Source organism: Spodoptera frugiperda, chromosome 14, assembly GCF_023101765.2.
Source record: "Spodoptera frugiperda isolate SF20-4 chromosome 14, AGI-APGP_CSIRO_Sfru_2.0, whole genome shotgun sequence".
Classification (NCBI taxonomy): Eukaryota; Metazoa; Arthropoda; class Insecta; order Lepidoptera; family Noctuidae; genus Spodoptera; species Spodoptera frugiperda.
The window spans coordinates 10165750-10189323 of NC_064225.1; the positions used below are offsets into that span (position 1 = coordinate 10165750).

Here is a 23574-nt window from a genome sequence, read left to right on the forward strand (position 1 = left end):
GTCCAGTCATTTCAAAGATTAGACGGAACAAACATACAGATAGACATACTATAAAATGTGTGTACTAAATAAATAAATGAATGTGATTTGTATGTATCGTATCATGTATGTAGTAAAAAGGATATTTCAATATTAAAAGCAGACACTCCAATTTATTTATTACATGTCTAGAAGTAGAGATAACATAAAGCTGAAGAGTTTCTTTGTTTCTTTGTTTATGCAGGTTCGAACAATACTTTGTGTAATGTACAAAATTTTGTTCCAGAAGACTTACTCTTGAATCCCATTCCGAACGACCGACATTGATATATATTTTTTTATTGGGACAAGCCCGCCACAACCTCCCATACCGCTGCAACTCCTGTACACCAGGATCTACAGTAGATACAACCATGAAAACACCGGAACACTGAAGTCCGGCGCGTCCTAGGGAAAAGAATGACTATCTTGGATCCCGCAACGAAACAAATCAGAAGATGTTATTAGAGGAAAAGGAAAAGAGATATTGTCCGTACTCTTTAGTTGCAACACTAGCACCTCTTGCATCCGTATTAAATGGTATTTAGTTTAGTTTTTACCGACTTCACAAAAAGGAGGAGGTACTATGTTCGGCTGTTTGTATGTTTTTTTTTTTTTTTGTATGTTTGTTCATCGAATACTTCGTCAATTGTCGACGGATTTTCAAAATTCTTTTTTTGTTCGAAAGTAGATAGTTCTGAGGTGGTCCCATTGTCACCAAGTTAGGATCTGATGATGGGATCTTAGAGAAATCGAGGGAACTCCTCAAATATTATAGGGAAATATATAGTGATTTTGGTATATTCATCTAGAATTGAAGCATTTACAGTCAAAAAGTAACCTTTGAAGAGGTGGAACTGATGAAGAAGACCAGAAATGGTCAATGGAACTTCATACTCACATAGAAATCACAATAAAGTTAATTAAGTGACTGTGACAATACAAATAAATAAAGTAGTTATTGAGATAGAGAATTTTAACCGACTTTTTTAGTTGCGATACTGAGTATCGCAACTAAAAAGTGTGAAATAAAATACTTTTTACAAAAAAATAAACCGACTTCACTAAAAAAGTTAAAAATAACTTTAATTTCGGAAGTCGGTGTAACAAACAAATAATACCGAGAAACACCGACTTCCGAAATTAAAGTTATTTTTAACTTTTTTAGTGAAGTCGGTTTATTTTTTTGTAAAAAGTATTTTATATCCTGTACTCTGAATGCTATTTTAACACCTGATTGGGGTTGTATAGTTTTGCCATTGGATACTTATTAAGATTTATTGGATTGAAGACTAAGCGCCTTTTTTTAAGAGGGGAAAATCATCCAATTACTTCTTCCGTCTTGGGCGAGGCGAGAGGGAGTGTCAGACTCTTACTGACTAAAAACCACCCCGTTCCTAATTCCCTTCGAGCCGGATAACCCGGAATACTAAGCGCAAGCGCCATGGTGACTGTACTGTTTTGCTGTTGAATACGGACTTCAGCTACTGGTGACGTCACTAATGAGATAATGTGCTATCTTATCGACTGCATCATTGACGAGCTCATCAAAAACCCTTTTACCTTTATGTATTCTGCTACTTTCAATTAAGCTACTAACAAAAAAACGAATGTGAGTTTTTTTGCAAGTGGCCCTAGTGCAGGCAACAAAGTCTGTGGCAATGCAGGTACACTAGCGACATCGGGGCCCTTAGTATGAGTTTATTTTACGTTTCACGATATCGAAACGAGAGCGCGTTCGGTGCTCTGGTTGGCCGGCTCGAATAAACTAACCAATCAGAGCGCCGAACGCGCAATCGTTTCTCTTCGTAAAGCAAACTCGTACTAAGGGTGCTGATGGACACGAAAACCGACCGTGAATTGCGTCAAATCTCAGCTTACGTTTTACAATGAAAAGTAAAATTGTTTACTCATTGAGTGGGTGATTCATAGAGATAAACATTGTCTTATAATGCCGACACTTGTAATATCAGGATGTAAGTAATCAAAGCGATTGTATTATGTTTAATGAGTAAAATATTTTTTTATAAGGTACTGATTTAGGAATACAGCAATCGAAACAATGTGACCAAGAATTGTATTGTGAATCTGATTGAAGAAAAAGAGTAACCTATGGAGTTTCTTGCTCGTTCTTCTCCATAGGAATCTACACTTTGGAACGAGCAAATAGCTTCACTAGAGGACTGACCGACAGACAGATGTTATTATATTTGCTTTGACGTTCAAAAGCGTTTTCCTGGTCTATTTGAAATAAAGAATTTTGACTTTGACTTTGAGAGTCCACTTCTCATTAAAATAAGTCACCCTTAGATACATTATCTATGACAAAAGCTGCAGCTGAAACTGCGGGAGCCGCGGAGTCAACATCTCCTGAAGATGCTCCGTGAAAGAGCAAAAAATATGTCAAGTGTTTTGTTGTGTGTCGTGTGTGTGTTTTGTATTGCATCTCATGTTGCAAGGGCATTTAATTGCGGGCTGCACAACGCATGCTGAAAATATATCTACAAGCAGAATGATAACTTAAAAATTTATTGTAAGTTATTGTAGTGTTGTGTAGCATGGATTTCCGCAAAGTAATGCCTGTTAAGTAGGTGCTTTCCAGGTTTGGAAGCTCGGGGCCACCATGACACTTAGTGTGCTGACATTTTTAAATTTAATTCTTTTTGATGTTCAAAAGTGTTCATTGTAACGTATCGTCACGTCTATTATCTCCACAGGGGTAGGCAGAGGTGCACATTACGGTACGTAATGCCGCTATACAATGTACACCTACTTCACCATTTGTATTCTAGTCCCATGTAATAGGATGTGAGCGTATTGCCAATTATACTGGGCACAATTCCAGATACTACTAAGAAATTGTTGAAAAACTGAAAAAAGCCCAGCAACACTTTTCCCAACCCGGATATCAAACACGAGACCACTTGCCTGGCAGTGTGAACTTGCGAACACTCGATCAACGAGGCAGTCTTCCTAGTCTAATTGAAATAAATGATTTTGATTTTGACTTTGATGACTAAATTGACTGCGTGCGAATAGAACACAAAAGAATCAACATACCTAAGTTTGACGTAGAGTCGACAGAGCAAGTGCTACAGCCATAGATACAATAAATGAAGATTCTAATATTTCCATGTCAATATTACTGAACACCAAACACGACAGAAACTACCGACCAGCTAAAACTGCGACGCAAAAACAAAACACACATTACATTGCCGGTGACCTTCCTTACATACGAACACTCACCGAATAACTTGAAGCAATGTAAACACACACACGTGACCACGTAGAATATGATGAGCACGAGGAAGGGTAGGAACAGCACTGAATACTCCATGTCTGCGGTGGAGGGGCGCGTCGCGGCGACTGAACATTCGGCTCGTTATCGGGAGATACTGCGGTATCAACGAATTGATAGCAGCACTTATAATTAGCGAGATATCGAAGCAAATTAGTGAAGGGATTGGGGAACTCCTATCATTTCTGGTAAGTGAGTAGGTCGTTGGTCGAGTGGTCGCAACTACGACTGCCGAACAAGGGGTCTCGGGTTCGATTCCCGGGTCGGGCAAAGTATTACTGGGGTGTTTTCGGTTTTTCGAAAATTCCTCAGTAGTAGCACGGAGTCTGGAATTGTGTCCAGTATATGGCAATAGGCTCACCCCTATTACATGGGACTTATAACACAAATGGTGAAAAGTGGGTGTACATTGTATAACGGTAACGTTGTTATGTCGCAGCGACGCCGTAGAAGCGTTGGACTGTACTGTACTTGGACAGTCTGTTTACAATGGTTTCCTTGTAACGCAAAACAACTGAGTGTTGCCGCTCCGACGTCGCAACGCATTCACCCCTCGCAGCTCCGTCTTGGTGGTTGCAAGTCCAGTGCAACTTGTGACATGCCACAAATATTTCTATGTAAGACGACGCACCGTCGCCGCACCGCATCGCGTGCCCCTGCTCGGACGACATACATAAATTGTTGAAACACCACTTTTCTACCAAGGAAATATAATCTTTCCGAACTTATGAATTCGACTGTAAAAATGTTATCCTCCTCCTCCTTGCGTCGTTTATCCTCAATGCTGAGGGTCGTGACCCCGACGAATAACTCTCTGGTTAACAATATATCGCCATGCTGTTCTATCTTCGGCGATGTGGATGGCGTCGCAGACTGTGGTCTCCAGTGTGGCACGGATTTGGTCCGAGCAACGTATCAGACTCCTGCCCCTTGGTCAAATACAAGACAAAATATGTTATAACCGACTTCAAACAGTGTCAGATGACAGATGTCGTACGTATAAGTACGATCGACGAGCAAATCAACGATGACGTCATAAATCCTACATCGCAAATATAAAATGTGATGGCACAGAACACTATAGATATTTTGGGCACGACAGTGAACACAACCCACAACAAAGTTAAGTGTGGGAGGGCCAAGCTTCGGCACTGCTGGGCTGGCTCGACCGGAGTGATACCACGGCCTCACAGAAAACCGACGTGAAACAACGCTTGCGTCGTGTTTCGTTGTGTGAGTGAGGTTACCGGAGGCCCATTTACCCCCTTCACAATCTTCCTAAACTCCGATTCCCAACAACCCTTAAATTCCTAACCCCCGAAAGACCGGCAACGCACTTCTAACGCTTTTGGTGTTCCAAGTGTCCATGGGCGGCGGCGATTGCTTACCATTAGATTATCCGTCTGCTCGTTTGCCGGCTTATTCCACAATAAATAAAACTCGAAGATATATTTTTGTTTTACGAGCCTCGTGTTGACAAAGAAACGTATAATCGTAAAGATATTCAAGATAGCACTATCGCAACTGATTCAGTCTCTGCCGTAACCTACAAATATCGATATCTGGCTTTAATCGAGTACGTAGGTATTATAATATCACTGATATTACAAATGTTTGTGTGTATGTTTGCTACTCAATCACGTCGAAACGATTGAAGGGATCGGGATTAAATTTGGAACAGGTATAGAATGTGGTCTGGAATAACACATAGGCTAATTTTTATCCCACGGGAATGCGAGGGAAGCCGTAGGCAGCAATTAGTGTTACAATAAGTATCTACGGGCGTATTATTCATGGATCAACATCCCATGACAGTCCGCTGCTGGTTTACGCGCCTAACCAGGGATTGTCCTGATCTTCAGCTCTGGTGGGTGGATTGGTTGCAGTTTAGGTTAATCTAAAATCTCTGGATCGGTCTAAGACGTAATGCAAATATGACTAAACACAAATAATGAATACTACAAAGTCAAAGTGAAAGCACTTATTTAAATTTTATCCTTAATTAGGCACTTTTAAAACGTCAAATTGAATTGTCCGCCAGTCTGTCTGTCAGTAGATTTGAATGGAGAAGAACGAGCAAGAAACTCCATTGCTCCATTCCGAAAACCCACACACACACAATGATTATTACTCACCGAATATTTTGAAGACCAATCCGTTGATAACGATGTCACAAATCTGTAGATACAAATACACAAACGCGAGCACAGTCAGTGCAAATAGCAAGAACACAACCTCTTTCTGTGATAAAAACATTTTAGTTCACACGAAGTAACTAGTTACTACGAATTTGTTATAAATAAGTTATTTGAACACGTACTAGTGTGTCGTTCAAGTGGCCGCCCGTTTACTGACGCCGGTATCTTGTTCTGAGATAAAGATAGTGACACCGTCTACCTAATTGATCAATGACATTCTGTTGGTTTATGATTTTTTATGGAATAAGCCGGTAAACGAGCAGACGAATCTCTTGATTGTAAGCAATCGCCGCCCCCTATGGACACCCGAAATACTAGAGGCGTTACAAGTGCGTTGCCGGCTTTTAGGGGGTTGGGACATAAGGATTGTTAAGGAATCGGGGTTGGGAAGATTGGGAAGGGGGATAATAACACAACATAACATAACAAATGATACGAGAAGAGATTTTTAAACTCATATTTTCATGGAACGAAGTTATGAATTTTTCCAATATTTTTATTTCTATGCGAATTAAAATAAGGTAGATAGGTACTAGGCGATCAGATTGACAGAAGAAATGTTTCGTAATATTAGCGAGTGAACCCAGCAGTGTTGTGACACGTTTGTATGATTTGAAATCAAGAACTAAGCGATACCAAGTATTTGGTACCAATTTTTTTATAAACGTATTTTAAGCTGAAACTTTGTGTAGAGATTCTATTCAACCTGTATTCTTCAGTGCTTCTTGGTGTATATGGGTATTTTGTAACGATCTAACCAACAAACCTAGATTCTATCACTTCAATAGCACAACACTCGATAACAATATTAATAGATGTAATGGAAGGGGCAGAGTCTACTCGGCAGGGCTTAGGTTCAGGGGCGTGGAAAAAAAATCGACACACAATTGACTTGTAAAACTTATTTATTAAGAAACCTTAACTTTAAAACTAAACTAGGTGTACAATATACGATGGAATTCTAAAGAATTGTGACGCTACGCTTCTACGCCAGCGTCGAGCGGTCAGTGGCGGGGATGGGCGGGAAGTGGGAAGTTTAAGTGTGGGAGAGCCATGCTTCGTCACGAATGGACCGGCTCGACCGGAGTGATACCACGGCCTCACAGAATACCGACGTGAAACAACGCTTGCGTTGTGTTTCGTTGTGTGAGTGAGGTTACCGCAGGCCCAATTCCCCCCTTCCCAATTTTCGCCATCCCCGATTCCCGAACAACAAACCTTAATTCCTAACCCCCAAAAAAGCCGGCAACGCACTTGTAACGCCTCTGGTGTTTCAAGTGTCCATGGACGGCGGCGATTGCTTACCATCAGGTAATACGCCTGCTCGATTACCGGCGTGTTTCATAAAAAAAAAGTGGAATAGGGACGTGGCGTGCCTCTAGTGTTGTGCGCGTGCGTTCCACACAAACAGCAATCGATTGCCGCGTTACATTGATAATAATTGACTTGTCTAAACTTATACCATTATTAACAATTTTATGCAAGCTCTTTTGATCTGAGTATACAACATATACTTGTTTATACTCCATTAACAATATTATATCTTACAAACTAAGTATTAAACTATTATTATACTTTATACTATACTAATATTATAAAGCTGAGTTTGTTTGTTTGAACGCGCTAATCCCCGGAACTACTGGTCCGATTTGAATAATTATTTTTGTGTTGGATAGCACATTTATCAAGGAAGGTTATAAGCTATAAAACATCACGCTATGATTAATAGGAAGCGAGCAGAGCAGGTGAAACTGTGCGGAAGTAGCTAGTTTTATTATATTTTGTTTGGCTGGACTAGTAACTTTCCTAAGCACTTCGTTCTTAAATAACTTGTTGTTTAATAAGTCCCCGTTAGTTGTTCGTAGTTGAGTATTCTCTGATGACAATAATATTCGCCAAGTCCCCATCATATAGATGGTTGGCAGGCCACAACTGTGCGCTTCTCGCGCAACTTTCTGCCTCGCACAGCAAAACTGTGGAATGAGCTGTCGTCTGCGGTATTTCCGAACCGATACGACCTTCAAACCTTCAAGAAAAGAGCATACTCCTTTAAAAAAAAAAAAAAGGTAATTTAAAAAACTAAAAAACCCGACTGCGTTTCTTTATAATATTAAAATGAAAAAACCTAAATATGAGACTTTCTGAGGGCACATACGCCTGGCTTTCTAGAATGGGTCCCGACTGCTTAAATTTTACGATGACTTTCTTGTTTTAGGGTTTTTTCATTTTAATATTATAAAGAAACGCAGTCGGGTTTTTTAGTTTCTTAAATTACCTTTTTTATTTAATTTTTTTTAGTTTTATTATTTTTTATTTTGATATATCTAGTGTCACTCTCACAGTAAATACGAATCCAACGACCCCTATCAAATGGAAATCCATCGAGTCGTTCAGGCTAGAGAGTGAGAAATATTCGAATTTGGCGCCAAAAATCCGCTATTTAGTTTTTTTATTATTTTGATATATCCAGTGACACTCTCACAGTAAATACGAATCTAACGACACCTCTCAAGTCAAAATCCATCAAGCCGTTTAGGCTGCAGAGCGTGCCAAACAATTAAACATACATAATTACATACATACATACATACACTCGAAAAACATAACCCTCCTTCTGGCGCAGTCGGGTAAAAAAGGCCGGCAACGCACCTGTGACTCCTCTGGTGTTGCGGGTGTCCATGGGCGGCGCTGATCGCTTACCATCAGGTGACTCGTTTGCTCGTTTGCCTCCTATTCCATAAAAACAGTCGAGCAAAGAACTAACATCTAGTTGCCAGTATGTTCTGACATACTTCTGACGGTAGAGTCAAGAGTGTCGGAGATTATAATAATATCGCTGTTTCTGAGCAAGCTCTTTTGCGGTTACGTCGAAATGTTACGTTTAGTAGAAAATTCAGTTTTAAAAGTTGCATGTTTGTGTTTAACTTTATCACTTTATTATATATCTCGGTTTATTTTAGTTTTTTAATAATATTTGGATTAGTTTGTACAAACGTTCACAGATAGAGTACCATGTGCCATTAAGATACGATTCTGAGTCACTTTGATGATCCCTACCGTTGTACGGAAACAACGGTACGGCCGTTATGGCCAATATATATATGTATATAATATGTGTATGTCGCAATCGAGGGTAGAGTCGGAACTCTAGCGCTCTCTCTCGGCGCTCGACGGAGTCAAGGATTCATCGGCTGAGCGGCGTGTCGATCACTTCTCGTGCAGCAGCCGACCAGTGCGGTCCAATATTGAACTGTCGCGTGTTTCAATTGTATACCTAGTCTGTCACCTGTTAATTTTTTTTTATTTTTTTTCAGTAGTGAAAATCATCCAATGACTTCTCTCGCCAGGGAGTGTCAGACTCTTATTGACTAAAAGCCACCCCGTCCCTTCTCCTGCTTGTCGGGCCGGAGCCCCGGTGAACCCGCTAGTTAGTCCGCAACTCCGGATTAGGCATCAGCCCTACTGGGCCCCATCTGTGGTAATTTAAAATATTGAGGTTGATATTGTAACAGTAAATTATCTTTGATGTACTTTGTTATCCATGTTTGCACTTCGAAAGCGACTGAGACCTCTGAGTTTGTTTCTTCTCAGAGTAGTCGGTAGGAAATGACGGAATGAATGACTTAAGTAAGGTAACAGTGCAATGTACAAAATAAACAATGGTTTAATATCGAAGACTTTATTCTATTACTGTTACCTACCTCAAATCGCCAACATGTATTCCTGACATCATAAGTGTGATTCTCCTTTCACAAACATATCGAAAGTGAGATATCTCCAATCTCCGACAGATATATTTTATGCGGACATAATGACTACGTCCGCGTTTTATTCAACGTCCTTGGTAAATAGAATAGCACAATCTTGGTACTGGAACGTTACCTCGTAAGTCGCGACGTGACGTAACGTAACGTAACGTAACGAAACTTGTCGCGTCGCGGATTGTTGTAGTGTCGTATACCGGCAGTAAGTAACAGGTTAACCAATCGCGAGAAGAACGACAATGCACGCGAGCGCCGCGGCGGAGCCCGCGCCCAGCGCAGCGGCTGCACTCACAGGGTCGCGGCCGTAGTCCGCCACGAGAGGAGCTTCCTTCAGGCTGCTGTCCACATTGTGCAACAAGTCCTCTTCTGGCTGCCCATACACGCTCTGCTCTCGCAACCGTTTGTCTATCGGTTCATGTGAGCTCATAGATAGCCCGTCGGCATCGTCGAAGTCAGGATACTTGGTTTGCTTATTATCATTATCACTGTTAGGTCTTTCATCAGTATTTCCTATACGGCCAACATGTTTAGAGACATCGTAGTTGAAAATTATACTGTCTGCATAGTCTTGCAAAGTTAAGCCGTCAGGTCCAGTGACCACAGTTGGCCCTTTGGGGGTAGTGGTGCCGAACGCGTTCTGAGGCTCTCCATATATTATAAAGTTCAGCTCTGCTCTGCCTTGAAATTCCAGCCTTACGTAGAGATCATAACTCACCACTTTGCCAGTGGACACTTCGTCTTGCAACGTTGTGAGCGTAAAGTTTGGGTTGTTCTCTGGGTCAACTTCGTCAGGTTTTGATGGATGAAGATCTTTAGTAAAGTTTGTGATTATTGAATAATGATGAAAATATTTGCTATCAGGTTCGTAACCACCAGGTCTACCTTTTGGTGGCGGATGAGTTGCAGATACAATGTACATGGCGTAACCGCCAGGTCCAAAATAATACGCAGTTATATCTTTTTCTCTGGCGTAGTACGAGTCTTTCACATAGGGCATACTACCCGGGAGCACATCATATAAATAGTCATATGCAGATCCACCTATAGGTTTGACCTTACGTCTACTGCCATATTTACTTTCAAAGGCATGGTCATTATAGTTATTATCATAACTACCATACCCATAGCTACCAGGTCTACCAACAGGTCCATAGCTACCAGATGTACCGCCGGGCCCATATCTACCAGATGTACCGCCGGGCCCATATCTACCAGATGTACCGCCAGGCCCATAGCTACCAGATGTACCGCCGGGCCCATATCTACCAGATGTACCGCCGGGCCCATAGCTACCAGATGTACCGCCAGGCCCATAGCTACCAGATGTACCGCCGGGCCCATAGCTACCAGATGTACCGCCGGGCCCATAGCTACCAGATGTACCGCCAGGCCCATAGCTACCAGATGTACCGCCGGGCCCATATCTACCAGATGTACCGCCGGGCCCATATCTACCAGATGTACCGCCGAGCCCATAGCTACCAGATGTACCGCCGGGCCCATAGCTACCAGCTGTACCGCCGGGCCCATAGCTACCAGATGTACCGCCGGGCCCATAGCTACCAGATGTACCGCCGGGCCCATAGCTACCAGATGTACCGCTGGGCCCATAGCTACCAGCTGTACCGCTGGGCCCATATCTACCAGATGTACCGCCGGGCCCATATCTACCAGATGTACCGCCGAGCCCATAGCTACCAGCTGTACCGCCAGGCCCATAGCTACCAGGTCTACCAACAGGTCTATAGCTACTAACTCTTCCGCCAGCTCTAATACTAGGTCTATGGCTACCTGTTCTACCACTAGGTATATTGCTACCAGGTCTACTACCATGTCTACGGTTACCAGGTCTATCAGGTCCATAGTTACCCGCTCCACCATTACGACCAGTAGGTCTACCTCCATGTCTATCATTATATCCATAATCATGTCTTCTTGTTCTATTTTTTGGTGTTCTGAATATGACGGGGAATACTCTAAAAATTTCATACGGTGAACTGTCCACCTGCCTGTCCTCTGGAGTAAAGTTGATTTCATCCCTGAGCGTTAAGAATGCCTCCGATCGATTTGTACATGTCATCTGAAAATAAAGAAAATAAGTACTTATTCGATATTTATTTTACAAGAAATTAAATAAAGCCGACTGCCTCGTTGGCCGAGTGGTGGCAAGTGCGACTGCCGGGCAAGGGGTCTCGGGTTTGATTCCCGGGTCGGGCGAAGTATTACTGGGCTTTTTTCGGTTTTTCGAAATTTTCTCAGTGGTAGCACGGAGTCTGGAAATGTGCCCGGTATATGGCAATAGGCTCACTACCTATTACATGGGACTTACAACATAAATTGTGAAAAGTGGGTGTTATAAGTCCCATGTAGGGGGTGAGCCTAGCAAGAAATCATTGTTTCACACAAAAGCTAGTAATGAACATGCTTACCGATATAGTGACGCAGGTGCAAGCACCCACCCTCAGATTGTACATCGATAACTGAAAAGATTACATTACTGCTGAAATTCATATTACATCACATAATATTAACTATTCTAAATAACAGGACCGTTTAAAAACAAAAACTAAAATATATACCTATATACAATGTGATAGATAAAATTAGATGTAGAACTCAGCCTTAACGGGTTAGAAGTCCCACCCCTATCACATTGTATATATATGTATATATATATATATATATATATTAATAAATATAAATGTAGTCATAAAAATAATAATAAAAAAAACAATTGTCCAAAAGTTTGTCCTATAATTTTGGACTTTCTACTAGTAAACCCACGAAGCGTGGGAGACCCATGCTTCGGCACGAATGGGCCGGCTCGACCGGAGTGATACCACGGCCTCACAGAAAACCGACGTGAAACAACGCTTGCGTTGTGTTTCGTTGTGTGAGTGAGGTTACCGGAGGCCCAATTCCCCCCTTCCCAATCTTCCCCATCCCCGATTCCCGAACAACAACCCTTAAATTCCTAACTCCCAAAAAGCCGGCAACGCACTTGTAACGCCTCTGGTGTTTCAAGTGTCCATGGGCGGCGGCGATTGCTTACCATCAGGTAATACGTCTGCTCGATTGCCGGCTTGTTACAAAAAAAAAAAAAAAAAAGCCTTCCGAGTCCAACTGCATGATCTCTTCTACTGCTTAAGCGACTACGAAATTGTGGACGACATTAATAAATGGACTGGTGGAAACTGCCCTAGTGGACGGACCAGAATCCTTTAAGACCCCACGCCGAAACAGCTTAATTGTGAAGGAGCCATGTTATGCCATTCCGACCGGAGTCATACCACGGCCTCACGGAAAAAATACGTCAAACAACGCTTGCGTTGTGTTTCGTTGTGTGAATGAGGTCCAATCTTCCCAAACCCCGATTTTCCAACAACCTTTTAATTAACTAACCCCCAAAAAACCGGCAACGCACTTGTAAAGCCTCTGGTGTTTCAAGTGTCTATGGATCCATAAAAAAACCATCCTGAAATCTATCCGACGGAACACTGAAGCGTCAAGCTGACCGGAACGAGATAAGATTTTTTTTTTGAGGGGCGAAAATCATCCAATGACTTCTCTTGTCTTGGGCGAGGCGAGAGGGAGTGAACTGACTTAGGGAACTTTACACTGTGTTCAATAAAAGTATACATATTATTAGGAATTATAACAGGTGTTTAAAGTAGAAACAGTTACAGGCAAACAAAGAAACATATTACTCACTAAATACAAGGAAATCTCGTCTAAACATAGGTGAGCGTTTGTTGAGCCAATGTGCACATACCTTGTAAGTGACGGAACCAGTGTCGAAGAGCCCCGCCGTCAGTTCGAACTGCTCTCGGTACATTTGCATTCGTCTTGACTGGCACGCATTATGGTACATCTCCTGCGTCGTTTGGACTGCAACCAAGGTAACGTTTGCACAACGGCGCGTGGTTCTTATTACTGGAACACCCTGTCTACATTGGCTTTACATCATAATTTACCGCGTACCTATTACTTTTCTAAACTAATATTATAAAGAGGAAATATTTGTGTTTTTGTCTGTCTACACTTCCCATTTCTAGTCCCTGACATGATGTGTCCTTGAGGTTTTTTACAACAACATTCCAACTAACTGAACACGTTCCTTTATAGCTCCTGAAACTGATTCTTAAGTATATAATGATGTGTGAACATCTGTTTTCTTTTAACTTTTTTTATGTATTCTGTTGAGGTTTTTTACAACAACATCTAGCCAACGGGTAAGTGTCCCAATAAAATAAAAAAAAAAATAAAAAAAAACAACCATGAGGTCTCTCCCCATTAAGCTGACCAACAACCACCACCTTCTCCAGATGGTCGTTTTCGAGATATGTTGCGATTCTTCCATACCTTGGTGAGTTTAAATCGTTGCTAATGTAGACATTTGGATTCTTCTTCTAACCTCCCTGTGACTACTACTACTGTCGAGAAGAGAGCCCAGATAGATCAATCGATCCTAAACTCTACAATCTCTTAAATGACTACTTACACGGGTATATAGCGATCGCATGTTCGTCCTCTTCGTAGGTAGGTGCGACTGTGAAATAATTTAATTTTGTAGCCTCTCTAGACTTTGGCCAACTGAGATAGTCGTGTCGGAAGACGAAGGCACTCGTCCGTCGCGTGGGAGGGTTGATTACTCTGTAAAATAATACATACAATCAGTAATTTATTGGCTCTAGCACAGTAACGTATATGTGTGTGTGTACACAGAGGTACGTACGATTGGATTTCATGAATATGTACTTCTTCTGCCTCGTCGGCGCCGCTCCGGCCGGCACTGTCGCCGAGCGTGACCGAGTTGATCCAGGAGAAGTAGTGCAGCATGAAGATGAAGCGGGCTGGCACTCCGCAGCCCGGCCCGTGCAGACTGAACCCAATCTGCAACTCCAAGTCTAAATAAATCACTCTGCTATTTACCTACATAATCATGGCGAGTGATTCCAGACAGAGGGCGCGACGGGCGCGCAGCTCGAGTCGCCAGTTGCAGTGCGACACTCGCCGCGTCGTGTGTCACGGAATGATGCTCATGAACATGAGCTTCTAGCATGGCTTGAACCTAGTCGAGTTCCTCTTCAAACAGCCTCGTGAGTAAGCCGAACCTGCCGACATGCGGCAGAATGGAAGTGGCAGCTAGAGATGCCGCAGAGTGTGGTACGTACGAGTGTGAACCAGCCGGTGGTGTTGGAGGCCAGCACCAAGCCGTTCTCCCAGACGCAGGGCGCGCTGCTGTGCTGGTGCACTCCGCACACGTACGACTGAGGCTTGCGCCGCACGTCTACCAGCTGCAAGCCGACCAAATCAAGGTATATTACTACCCACTGTCTAAAACTTCTTTATTTTTTTATAGAATACGTTGCCGGCCTTTTGGGGGTTAGGAATTTAAGGGTTGTTGGGGAATCGGGGATTGGGAAGATCGGGAAAGGGGGGGGTAATTGGGCCTTTGGTAACCTCACTCACACAACGAAACACAATGCAAGCGTTGTTTCACGACGGTTTTCTGTTAGGCCGTGGTATCACTTCGGTCGAGCCGGCCAAGCAGTGCAGAAGAATGGCTCTCCCACACTTAAATGTAACTAGGTGATAATTACTTTATGTGAGAGAACCACGCTACACATATAATAATGCTTGACACCGTGTAAACCGCTTTGTACGTACTTATATTACATAGGTTTCATTAAATGAATATTTGAAAATGAGTAATGACTAAGACGATGTACTACTCACGCCCTCTGCCGTATAGAACTGGTCACAAATCTGGTTCTCCACCGATTGGATCTTGTAAACTATTTTCTCCAATTTGTCGTTGTCTGGAACAATGTACGACAAGCTTCGGAAGATACAATGAAGAGCAAGGCGTTTTTAATATAACTTCCCAGCCAGACACACTTTGGACCGGACACACTTTGGACCAGACACACTTTGAGCCAGACACACTTTGACCAAGACACACTTTGGGGCAGACACACTTTGAGCCAGACACACTTTGAGCCAGACACACTTTGACCCAGACACACTTTGGGGCAGACACACTTTGGGCCAGACACACTTTGGGGCAGACACACTTTGAGCCAGACACACTTTGGGCCAGACACACTTTGGGTCAGACACACTTTGAGCCAGACACACTTTGAGCCAGACACACTTTGGGCCAGACACACTTTGAGCCAGACACACTTTGGGCCAGACACACTTTGGGCCAGACACACTTTGAGCCAGACACACTTTGGGCCAGACACACTTTGAGCCAGACACACTTTGTTATGGCCAGACACACTTTGGGCCAGACACACTTTGGGACAGACACACAGCCAGGCACACATTGAGCCAGACACACTTTGGGCCAGACACACTTTGGGACAGACACACTTTGGGCCAGACACACTTTGGGCCAGGCAGACTTTGAGCTAGACACACTTGGACCAGACACACTTTGGGACAGAACATATTGAGCCAGACACACATTGAGCCAGACACACTTCGGGTCAGACACACTTTGGGCCAGACACTCTTTGGGCCAGACACACTTTGGGACAGACACACATTGAGCCAGGCACACATTGAGCCAGACAACCTTGAGCCAGACACACTTCGGGTCAGACACACTTTGGGCCAGGCAGACTTACTCTTTGGACCAGACACAAGACAAGACACTTGGGCCAGACACACTTTGGGCCAGACACTCTTTGGGCCAGGCATTACCATCGCTCACTGATCATACAAATCGTAAACAACATTATTATACAGTATGGAGATCACTCATATGACTTAAATGAATCTATATGTAGTACGTAGTATCGTATATACTAAATATTACAATGAAAACTGATTCACACTAAATAAATCATGAAAATAATCAAGTATTAAATTCTGTGTGAACAGCTCCATGTAAACAGAAGAGCTGAAAATTTTCGACTAATGATGTTATTAGAGGAGAAACGAAACAAATCAGAAGATGTTATTAGAGGAGAAGAAAAAGAATAATGCATGCAATGCTTTTTGGCTTACCTACTGGGCCTATTTCGCTAATTTTTCGTATATTATCAGCTAAGGTGATAACAAACATGTGGTTAAAATTAAATCATATGAGGTTTCTCCATACAGTATACATACATATCAAAAAATGTTCTACCGTCCGTATATCCGAAGAGGTAGAGTTGTTTGGTGTCGTACAGCGTTTTGGTGAAGCATATTGGAACCAGCGGACCTGTTATATTGAACAAGCTGAATAATGATGTACAATGACGGACTAGACTAATGTCTGTACCTTAGGGCTCAGAGGGAGCGGTGCGTACGGGTACTGATAGAGGTACATGTTAGACTGATATGGGTAGATGTTAGAGATATCAAAAAGCTGCCAAAAGTCGTTATTCCACGCGGATGAAGTTGCGAGCAAAAGCTACTTATATCATCATCAACATCACGTCTTTTATCCCTGAAGGGGTAAGCAGAGGTGCACATTACGGCTCGTAATGCCGCTATACAATGTACACCCACCTTTCACCATTTGTGCTATTTAAGTCCCATGTAATAGGGGTAAGCCTATTGCCATATACTGGGCACAACTGAGAAATTTTCGTAAAAAGCCCAGCAATACTTTGCCCTACCCGGGAATCGAACCCGAGACCCCTTGTCCGGCAGTCGTACTTGCGTCCACTCGACTGCCGAGGCAAAAGCTAGTTATAATTAGAAGAAAATGCATGTTCTAGACGAGTGGCTTACTATGCTTGGGCACGGCGAGTTTGACGACGGCAATGGAGCTGTACACGACGGTTTCATACTCCGGGTGGGTGACGTAGGACAGCGGCCTGTAGTTAACTAGCGCGCCATCTTTCGATAGGAACATCGCTGTACTCTCCTCTCTGGAACGATAAACCACAGATGCTTTCTATCTGGGGACACGGGAGTGCCCCCGCCAAGACGAGCCAAGCGAAGCGCAAGGGCACTACCTACCTTTTCTCGAAGCGGTTCGTCGTATTTTTGAACCTTCATAACTTGAGTTTGGGTTATACCAGGTAAACAAAATTTTCGGGATATGATGTCAGTGGTATTAAACCCTACAAAAAGAAATGAAATCCCACAAAAACATTTCATGTTAAATGTTGCCAAGACGAGACCATATAGCTCGTACTGTCAAAAAGTAATCAGATCTAGTGTGGAGCCAAGTTTGTAGGCGTGCGTAACTAGCGAGTCGGCCGCATTATTTTTGTTCACGAAATTTCGCAATAAATGGAATTGTGGGACGAAATTTGCGAAGTTTCGGACGAAAGTTCATTTTTCGTTAAATTAGAGTAGGCCTCCTGGGCCTCCGGTAACATCACTCACGGTGAAACTTTCTGGCACTACTCCGAATCTGTAAATTTGCGCAGCTAAGAGACATGGAACTTTACAATGGGGGCAGATACAAAGTTGCATTATTTTTATGTGGGGTTTTAAACGAATACTTACAAGAAGATATTCTCCGGTGTCTTGGCGATGTCGTCGGCGTTAGCGACCGCGTAGTTGCGCTTAATGAGCACGATTGCAGATACCGCATGTTTCACTACGCCCCCTCCATTGTCTGAAAATGTGAAGTCAACCCGTGCAGGTCCCAGTAAGTTATATTTTGTAATGTAGATTTGGGATTATTGGAGAAACATAAAAGATATATATACAAACAAACATAAAAGAGACATACAACCCTAGGTAAATTCCTGATCCCAAATAATGTATCAGAGATATTGTAAAGCCTTTTTTGAAAAGATTAACGATGGAGTTTCGGCTCGTTCTTCTCCATCGAAGCAACACTTTGGAACGAGCGCCTAGCTTTACTGACAGACAGACTGACGGACAATTCAATTTGACGTTTCAAAAGTGCCTTATTTAGGATTAATTGAAATAAATGCTTTGACTTTGACTTTGAAATATAAAAGAATATTTTTTGACTTACCTAACGGCACCTTGAACAGGCCGAGCCAGCTGAACTGGGAAGTGGCGCCCATGTTGCCGTCGCCCAGTAATATGATCTTCTGTCTGTCGCACCGCTCGCGGTGTGTCAGGGATTGCTCTGTCACACACGTCAGTAAACCGCTTAGTAATACAATATATAAGGCTGTAGTAATGAAGACACACACACACATGTCTTACAGTTCATTACAGCTACGAATTAATTACAATTATTACGCACTCACCGAATAAAATAATCGAGATTCCCAGAAAGATCACAGTTCTACACATGATTTTATGAAAATATAATAATTGCATTGATAATTCTGTGCACCACACACACTGTGACACGTTCGATGGTAAAACAAATGTGACATCCGACGCATTTGGATCCGATGTACTTATATACCGGCCGGCACAGCTTGTACTGCACGCGCAGATGATGTAATGAATGGAGTAACCAATCCGCTGCGCTATATAAATTAATATTTGACATAAACTCGCCTTAGCCAGTCGAGTCTTTTCGTCAAGTATCCCGCAATGCCAGCACGTGTAACTTGTGCGGGCCTGCGGACGGCGAGCAAGGGTAGCTCACCGCCCGAACATAACCAGACCCGTGCGTGCGGCGCGTCGCGTTTCGCGCGCGCCTCAAAGTGCCATCATACCACCACAGATGGGGCCCAGTAGGGCTGATGCTTGATCCGGAGCTGCGGACTACGTAGCGAGTTTACCGAGGCTCCGGCTCGAAAAGCAAGAGAAAGAACGGGGTGGTTTTTAGTCAGTAAGAGTCTGACACTCCCTCTCGCCTAACCCAAGGCGGGAGAAGTCATAGGATGAGTTTCACCCCTCAAAAATAAAAGCACGTGTAACTTGGAGCCCGTGTTCTGTGCAGTGTGAGGTCGCGCGTTGTCGTGCAGGAACAGCGGAGCCCAGCGATTGACGAAAGCTCGCTGGGGACGTGTGAGTTTCCCCATCATTGTGTTCAGTTCTTAACAGCACACATCTGCAGTAATGCTCGTCCCGTCTACTACTACTATCAAACAGTTACCGTCAGTTTCTGAGGGATGATCTTTTAAGTAGTAGTCGATCGGAGTGACCACGACCTCACAGAAAACCGACGTGAAACAACGCTTGCGTTGTGTTTCGTTGTGTGAGTGAGGTTACCGGAGGCCCAATTCCCCCCTTCCCAACCTTGCCAATAATCCCCAAAAAGCCGGCAACGCACTTGTAATGCCTCTGGTGTTTCAAGTGTCCATGGGCGGCAGCGATTGCTTACCATTAGGCGATACGTCTGCTCGTCTCCTCATCGGCGTTTCATAAAAAAAAGTAGGACATTGTCGAAGTAGGAGCTAGCCAAATAGCTGAGCGCTTGCAAGTATCGATGAGAATCCATGTTTCGTCTAAAATAAAATTGCGACTCAACATGCCTTGGTTTGTGTCTGTGGAGCGTCGCAAGACACGTCTCGACGTGTATTTTATTGAGCCGCTTTTGTTTGCCAATATGGAACTAATGGACGGACAATATTGTTTTAGTGCTGACTTTGACAGCTACTAACAAGACACCGGCCGAACTGGGAACCTTCTCGTTATTGGAAAATCGATTAATAATAAAACTAAAGAGTTTGTTTGTTTTTACAAAAAGGGAAACCTTTAAAAAAGAGGCAACCGTCTTCTAATGGTAAGGTGCGACCCTCCATTTTTTAGTCGGATAATATATCTAAAACCTTCTCCTAAGTCTGAAAATACTATGCTGAAAATTGCTTCAAAATCGCTCAACCAAACGCGAGACACATCCAGTCAGTTAAGTCTTTATATATAATTCCACGCGAGTGAAGCCGCGGGCGGGACTAGTGTGCACTAAAGTAATCAATCACGTTGGCCCTCCATGTGTTGTTCACTCAGTGTCTTCAAACCAATATGTTCGGATGTTTATTGTAATGTACTTAGCATCAATTACAGTGGTATGCTAAAAATGGCTGACTTTATGACACCACATAAAGACTTCCCTCGAAAATAAAAACAAACCCAATATATGTTATAATTATTTATTTTTGAGACCGCTTGTTGGTACAGTGGTTGCAAGTGCGACTGTCGGACAAGAGGTCTCGGGTTCGATTCGTATTGCTGGACTTTTTTCGGATCTTCGAAAATTTCTCAGTAGGAGCACGGAGTCTGGAATTGTGCCCAGTATATGGCAATAGGCTCACCCCCTATTACTTGGGACTTGTAACACAAATGGTGAAAAGTGGGTGTACATGTACATTGTATAGCGGCATTACGTGCCGTAATGTGCACGGGCATAAGCAGCGTGACATTGTGTGTGTGTGTGTGTGTTATTTATTTTTGTCACTTTTTATTTATTACTTACAGTTTTAAACCTCTACTTAGGTTTTAATATCATATTTTGAGGATTTGGGGCACTGACGTCTAAATTGTCAGTGGGTAGGCAGTACAAGAATAATAGTTATTTTTGGTTTTTAGTTGGATGTTGTTTCTTTTAAACGAAGTTTTATTTTTTTAGTATTAAAATTGGGATCTGTTGAGATTAAAACGAATTTCAATATTAACGGATTTATTTATAACAAGAAAACCACAAGCGAGCGAATCATAGACATCAATATAAAAATACGTTAAAAATATTTCTTATATTAAACGGTTTTAATGAGCTCCATTCTACCAATGAAGATATTATGGATATCTACACACCTTACGATTTTATCGAGCAGTTTTAACGGTACAGTCGGACTGTCAAACATGTACAGCTCGTGTAAGCGATGTATCGTACACATGCACAGCATGCATCTTTTCATAATTATTTAAAGTAAAATAGTACAACATTACAGTCATCAAACCAAACCGTTATACATTTCACATATTATTATAAAAACATAGCTTAGCTGAGTCCGTGTCCACCAGTGCTATGCTATGTGCACCAATGAATATGATTGTATGTGGAAGCCAAACGCATCCACAGCAACGTAGCATACATAGCACATCTCTGGTGGAAGAGCACCGCAATTCTGCTGTAAATGCCGGAACGACACAGTCAAAGGAAACACTGTTTAAAGCAATATAAAAATGTAATTTGTGGTGAAGCCGACAGAAGCCATATATGACGTCACTAATTGCACTCTGGGCTTCTTGCTATATTTGTATCTTGGAATTTAGAATCAGAGTTTTGAATATTGCTTTGAACAGTTTATTCAGCAACTGGGCCCGCGGTCCCGTAGCCGGCTTCCTTCAACTCGACAATCAAACAAACTCGAAATTACAATTAATAGTAATTTTGTACTCACGAAATTAAAACCAACTATACACGTATCTGCCTCGTTTATCTTTAAAATATTGAAATGTAAACGGAGGAAGAGCTTTTTTGAAAGTATCAGCGAGTTGCTCATTAGTACATAATTGACATCTATTTTGCAATCTTAAAACTTTTTTTAACATCATTTGCTATATAATTATGTATAACATCTTATCGCATGTATAATATTTAGTATATATATGCCTTTGCCCGCGACTTAGTCCGCGTAGGATAATGGTTTCTGGCAGAATTAGGGTGTTTAATAAGTATTTTCCAAGTTATACTATTCTACGGCTGTAGTATACATTCTCAGAATCGATTCGGTACCTAAGTCATGTTTACTACGATTTTCTCTTATTTTCGCAGGTAAAAAAGTTTGTGTTTTATACACCGAACGACAAATATTAGTGTGGAAGGATGTATAGCGATGTCTGTATTGATCTCATGATATAGAGACCTTAAGTAGCTACTGAACCGATTCTGATGTTTGATACTATTGTTGATCCAAGTTTGATACTGATCTTAAAGAGAGTCAAATGCTACCAGAAGTCGTTATTCCACGCGGACGAAGTCGCGAGCAAAAGCTAGTTATGCCAATAAAATTATGATAATGTTAAAATAATGATATTGTAAATTCGAAACAACTGGGGAAACCTCTTATGACTTAATTTAAACCACAAAATATAATAAGCCCAGTACACCAAAAAGTGCATTATACTCTTTGAGCTAATTTGAACATTCATTACAATAACGGCGTCATAACAGCCGCGCCGCATGTCCGTAACATGCTAAGACAACCTGCAACATTACAAATATTCTGTTCAAAAAACATGATTTGATCCCACAGCATTTAATACTTGTTTTTTTTTATTTTGTTTGAACATTTAAATGTTTTTTTTTCGGTTTTCAGTCATAAAGCGAATGTCAAAAAGAGAGAGCAATCTATCAAACGAATGTCTATTTATGCAAGTTTTACTAAAACCAAACAAATAACCTAAAGTTTCGTCGCTAAAAACGGTTGGTTGGATATGCGAAGTCGTACTAAAAAAGTACTATTCTACCGCTGTAGTATACATTCTCAGAATCGATTCGGTACCTAAGTATGTTTACTACGATTTTGTCTTACATTTCACAGGTAATGTGAGTACAAATGGCCAATTGTCTTTTACCCAGTCTTCAAACTATGTTCGATGAAATGCTTCAATTCTAGTGAATATTAACTATACACAAATATTTGTGTGGAAGGTATGAAGGAATGTATAGCTATGTCTGTATTGATCTCATGATATAGAGACCTTTAAGTAGCTACTGAACCGATTCTGATGTTTGATACTATTGTTGATCCAAGTTTGATACTGATCTTAAAGAGAGTCAAATGCTACCAGAAGTCGTTATTCCACGCGTACGAAGTCAATTCTAGCGAGCAAAATCACTAGTTATGCCAATATAATTATCGATAATCTTAAAATAATGAGATCCTAACTTGGTGACAACTGGGGAAACCTCATGACTTACTTTAAACCACAAAATATAATTTTAAGCCCAGTACACCAAAAAGTGCATTATACTCTTTGAGCTAATTTGAACATTCATTACAATAACGGCGTCATAACAGCCGCGCCGCATGTCCGTAACATGCTAAGACAACCTGCAACATTACAAATATTCTGTGGTCAAAAAACATGAGGTTGATCCCACAGCATTTAATACTTGTTTTTTTTTTTATTTTGTTTGAATATTTAAATATGTTTTTTTTTCCGTTTTCAGTCATACGAGCGAATCGTCAAAAAGAGAGAGCAATCTATCAAAAACAATGGCGCATCTGTGACGTATAATAGTAATCTAGGGTTAACCAATCGCGAGAAGAACGACAATGCAGGCGAGCGCCGCGGCGGAGCCCGCGCCCAGCGCAGCGGCTGCACTCACAGGGTCGCGGCCGTAGTCCGCCACGAGAGGAGCTTCCTTCAGGCTGCTGTCCACATTGTGCAACACGTCCTCTTCTGGCTGCCCATACACGCTCTGCTCTCGCAACCGTTTGTCTGTCTGTTCACG

General features: G+C 42.1%; 2 protein-coding genes across 3 annotated transcripts in view; both read right to left on the reverse strand.

The window, feature by feature from the left end:
• The window catches only part of LOC118279232 (uncharacterized), a 75569-nt gene extending 69979 nt beyond the window's left edge, over nt 1–5590 (reverse strand). The window contains exon 1 of one of the 2 annotated variants that reach the window (XM_035598828.2): nt 5455–5590. In XM_035598828.2, the coding sequence (XP_035454721.2) occupies nt 5455–5575 (121 nt within the window). In that variant the 5' untranslated portion in view covers nt 5576–5590. Of the gene's footprint in view, nt 1–3267; nt 3427–5454 lie in introns of those variants that run through there. The other variant, XM_035598836.2, reaches the window with a different exon arrangement.
• Nucleotides 5591–9495: 3905 nt separating this feature from the next.
• On the reverse strand, nt 9496–18576 carry LOC118279408 (uncharacterized). Its single transcript, XM_035599099.2, has 12 exons — nt 18464–18576; nt 18223–18339; nt 17742–17853; nt 17016–17155; nt 16426–16500; nt 15021–15103; nt 14456–14578; nt 14017–14174; nt 13783–13934; nt 13054–13169; nt 11711–11761; nt 9496–11361 (listed from the first exon to the last, which is right to left on the reverse strand). The coding sequence occupies exons 1-12, from the start codon at nt 18534–18536 to the stop codon at nt 9496–9498; spliced, it is 3066 nt and encodes a 1021-aa protein (XP_035454992.2). The 5' UTR covers nt 18537–18576.
• Nucleotides 18577–23574: the final 4998 nt, after the last annotated feature.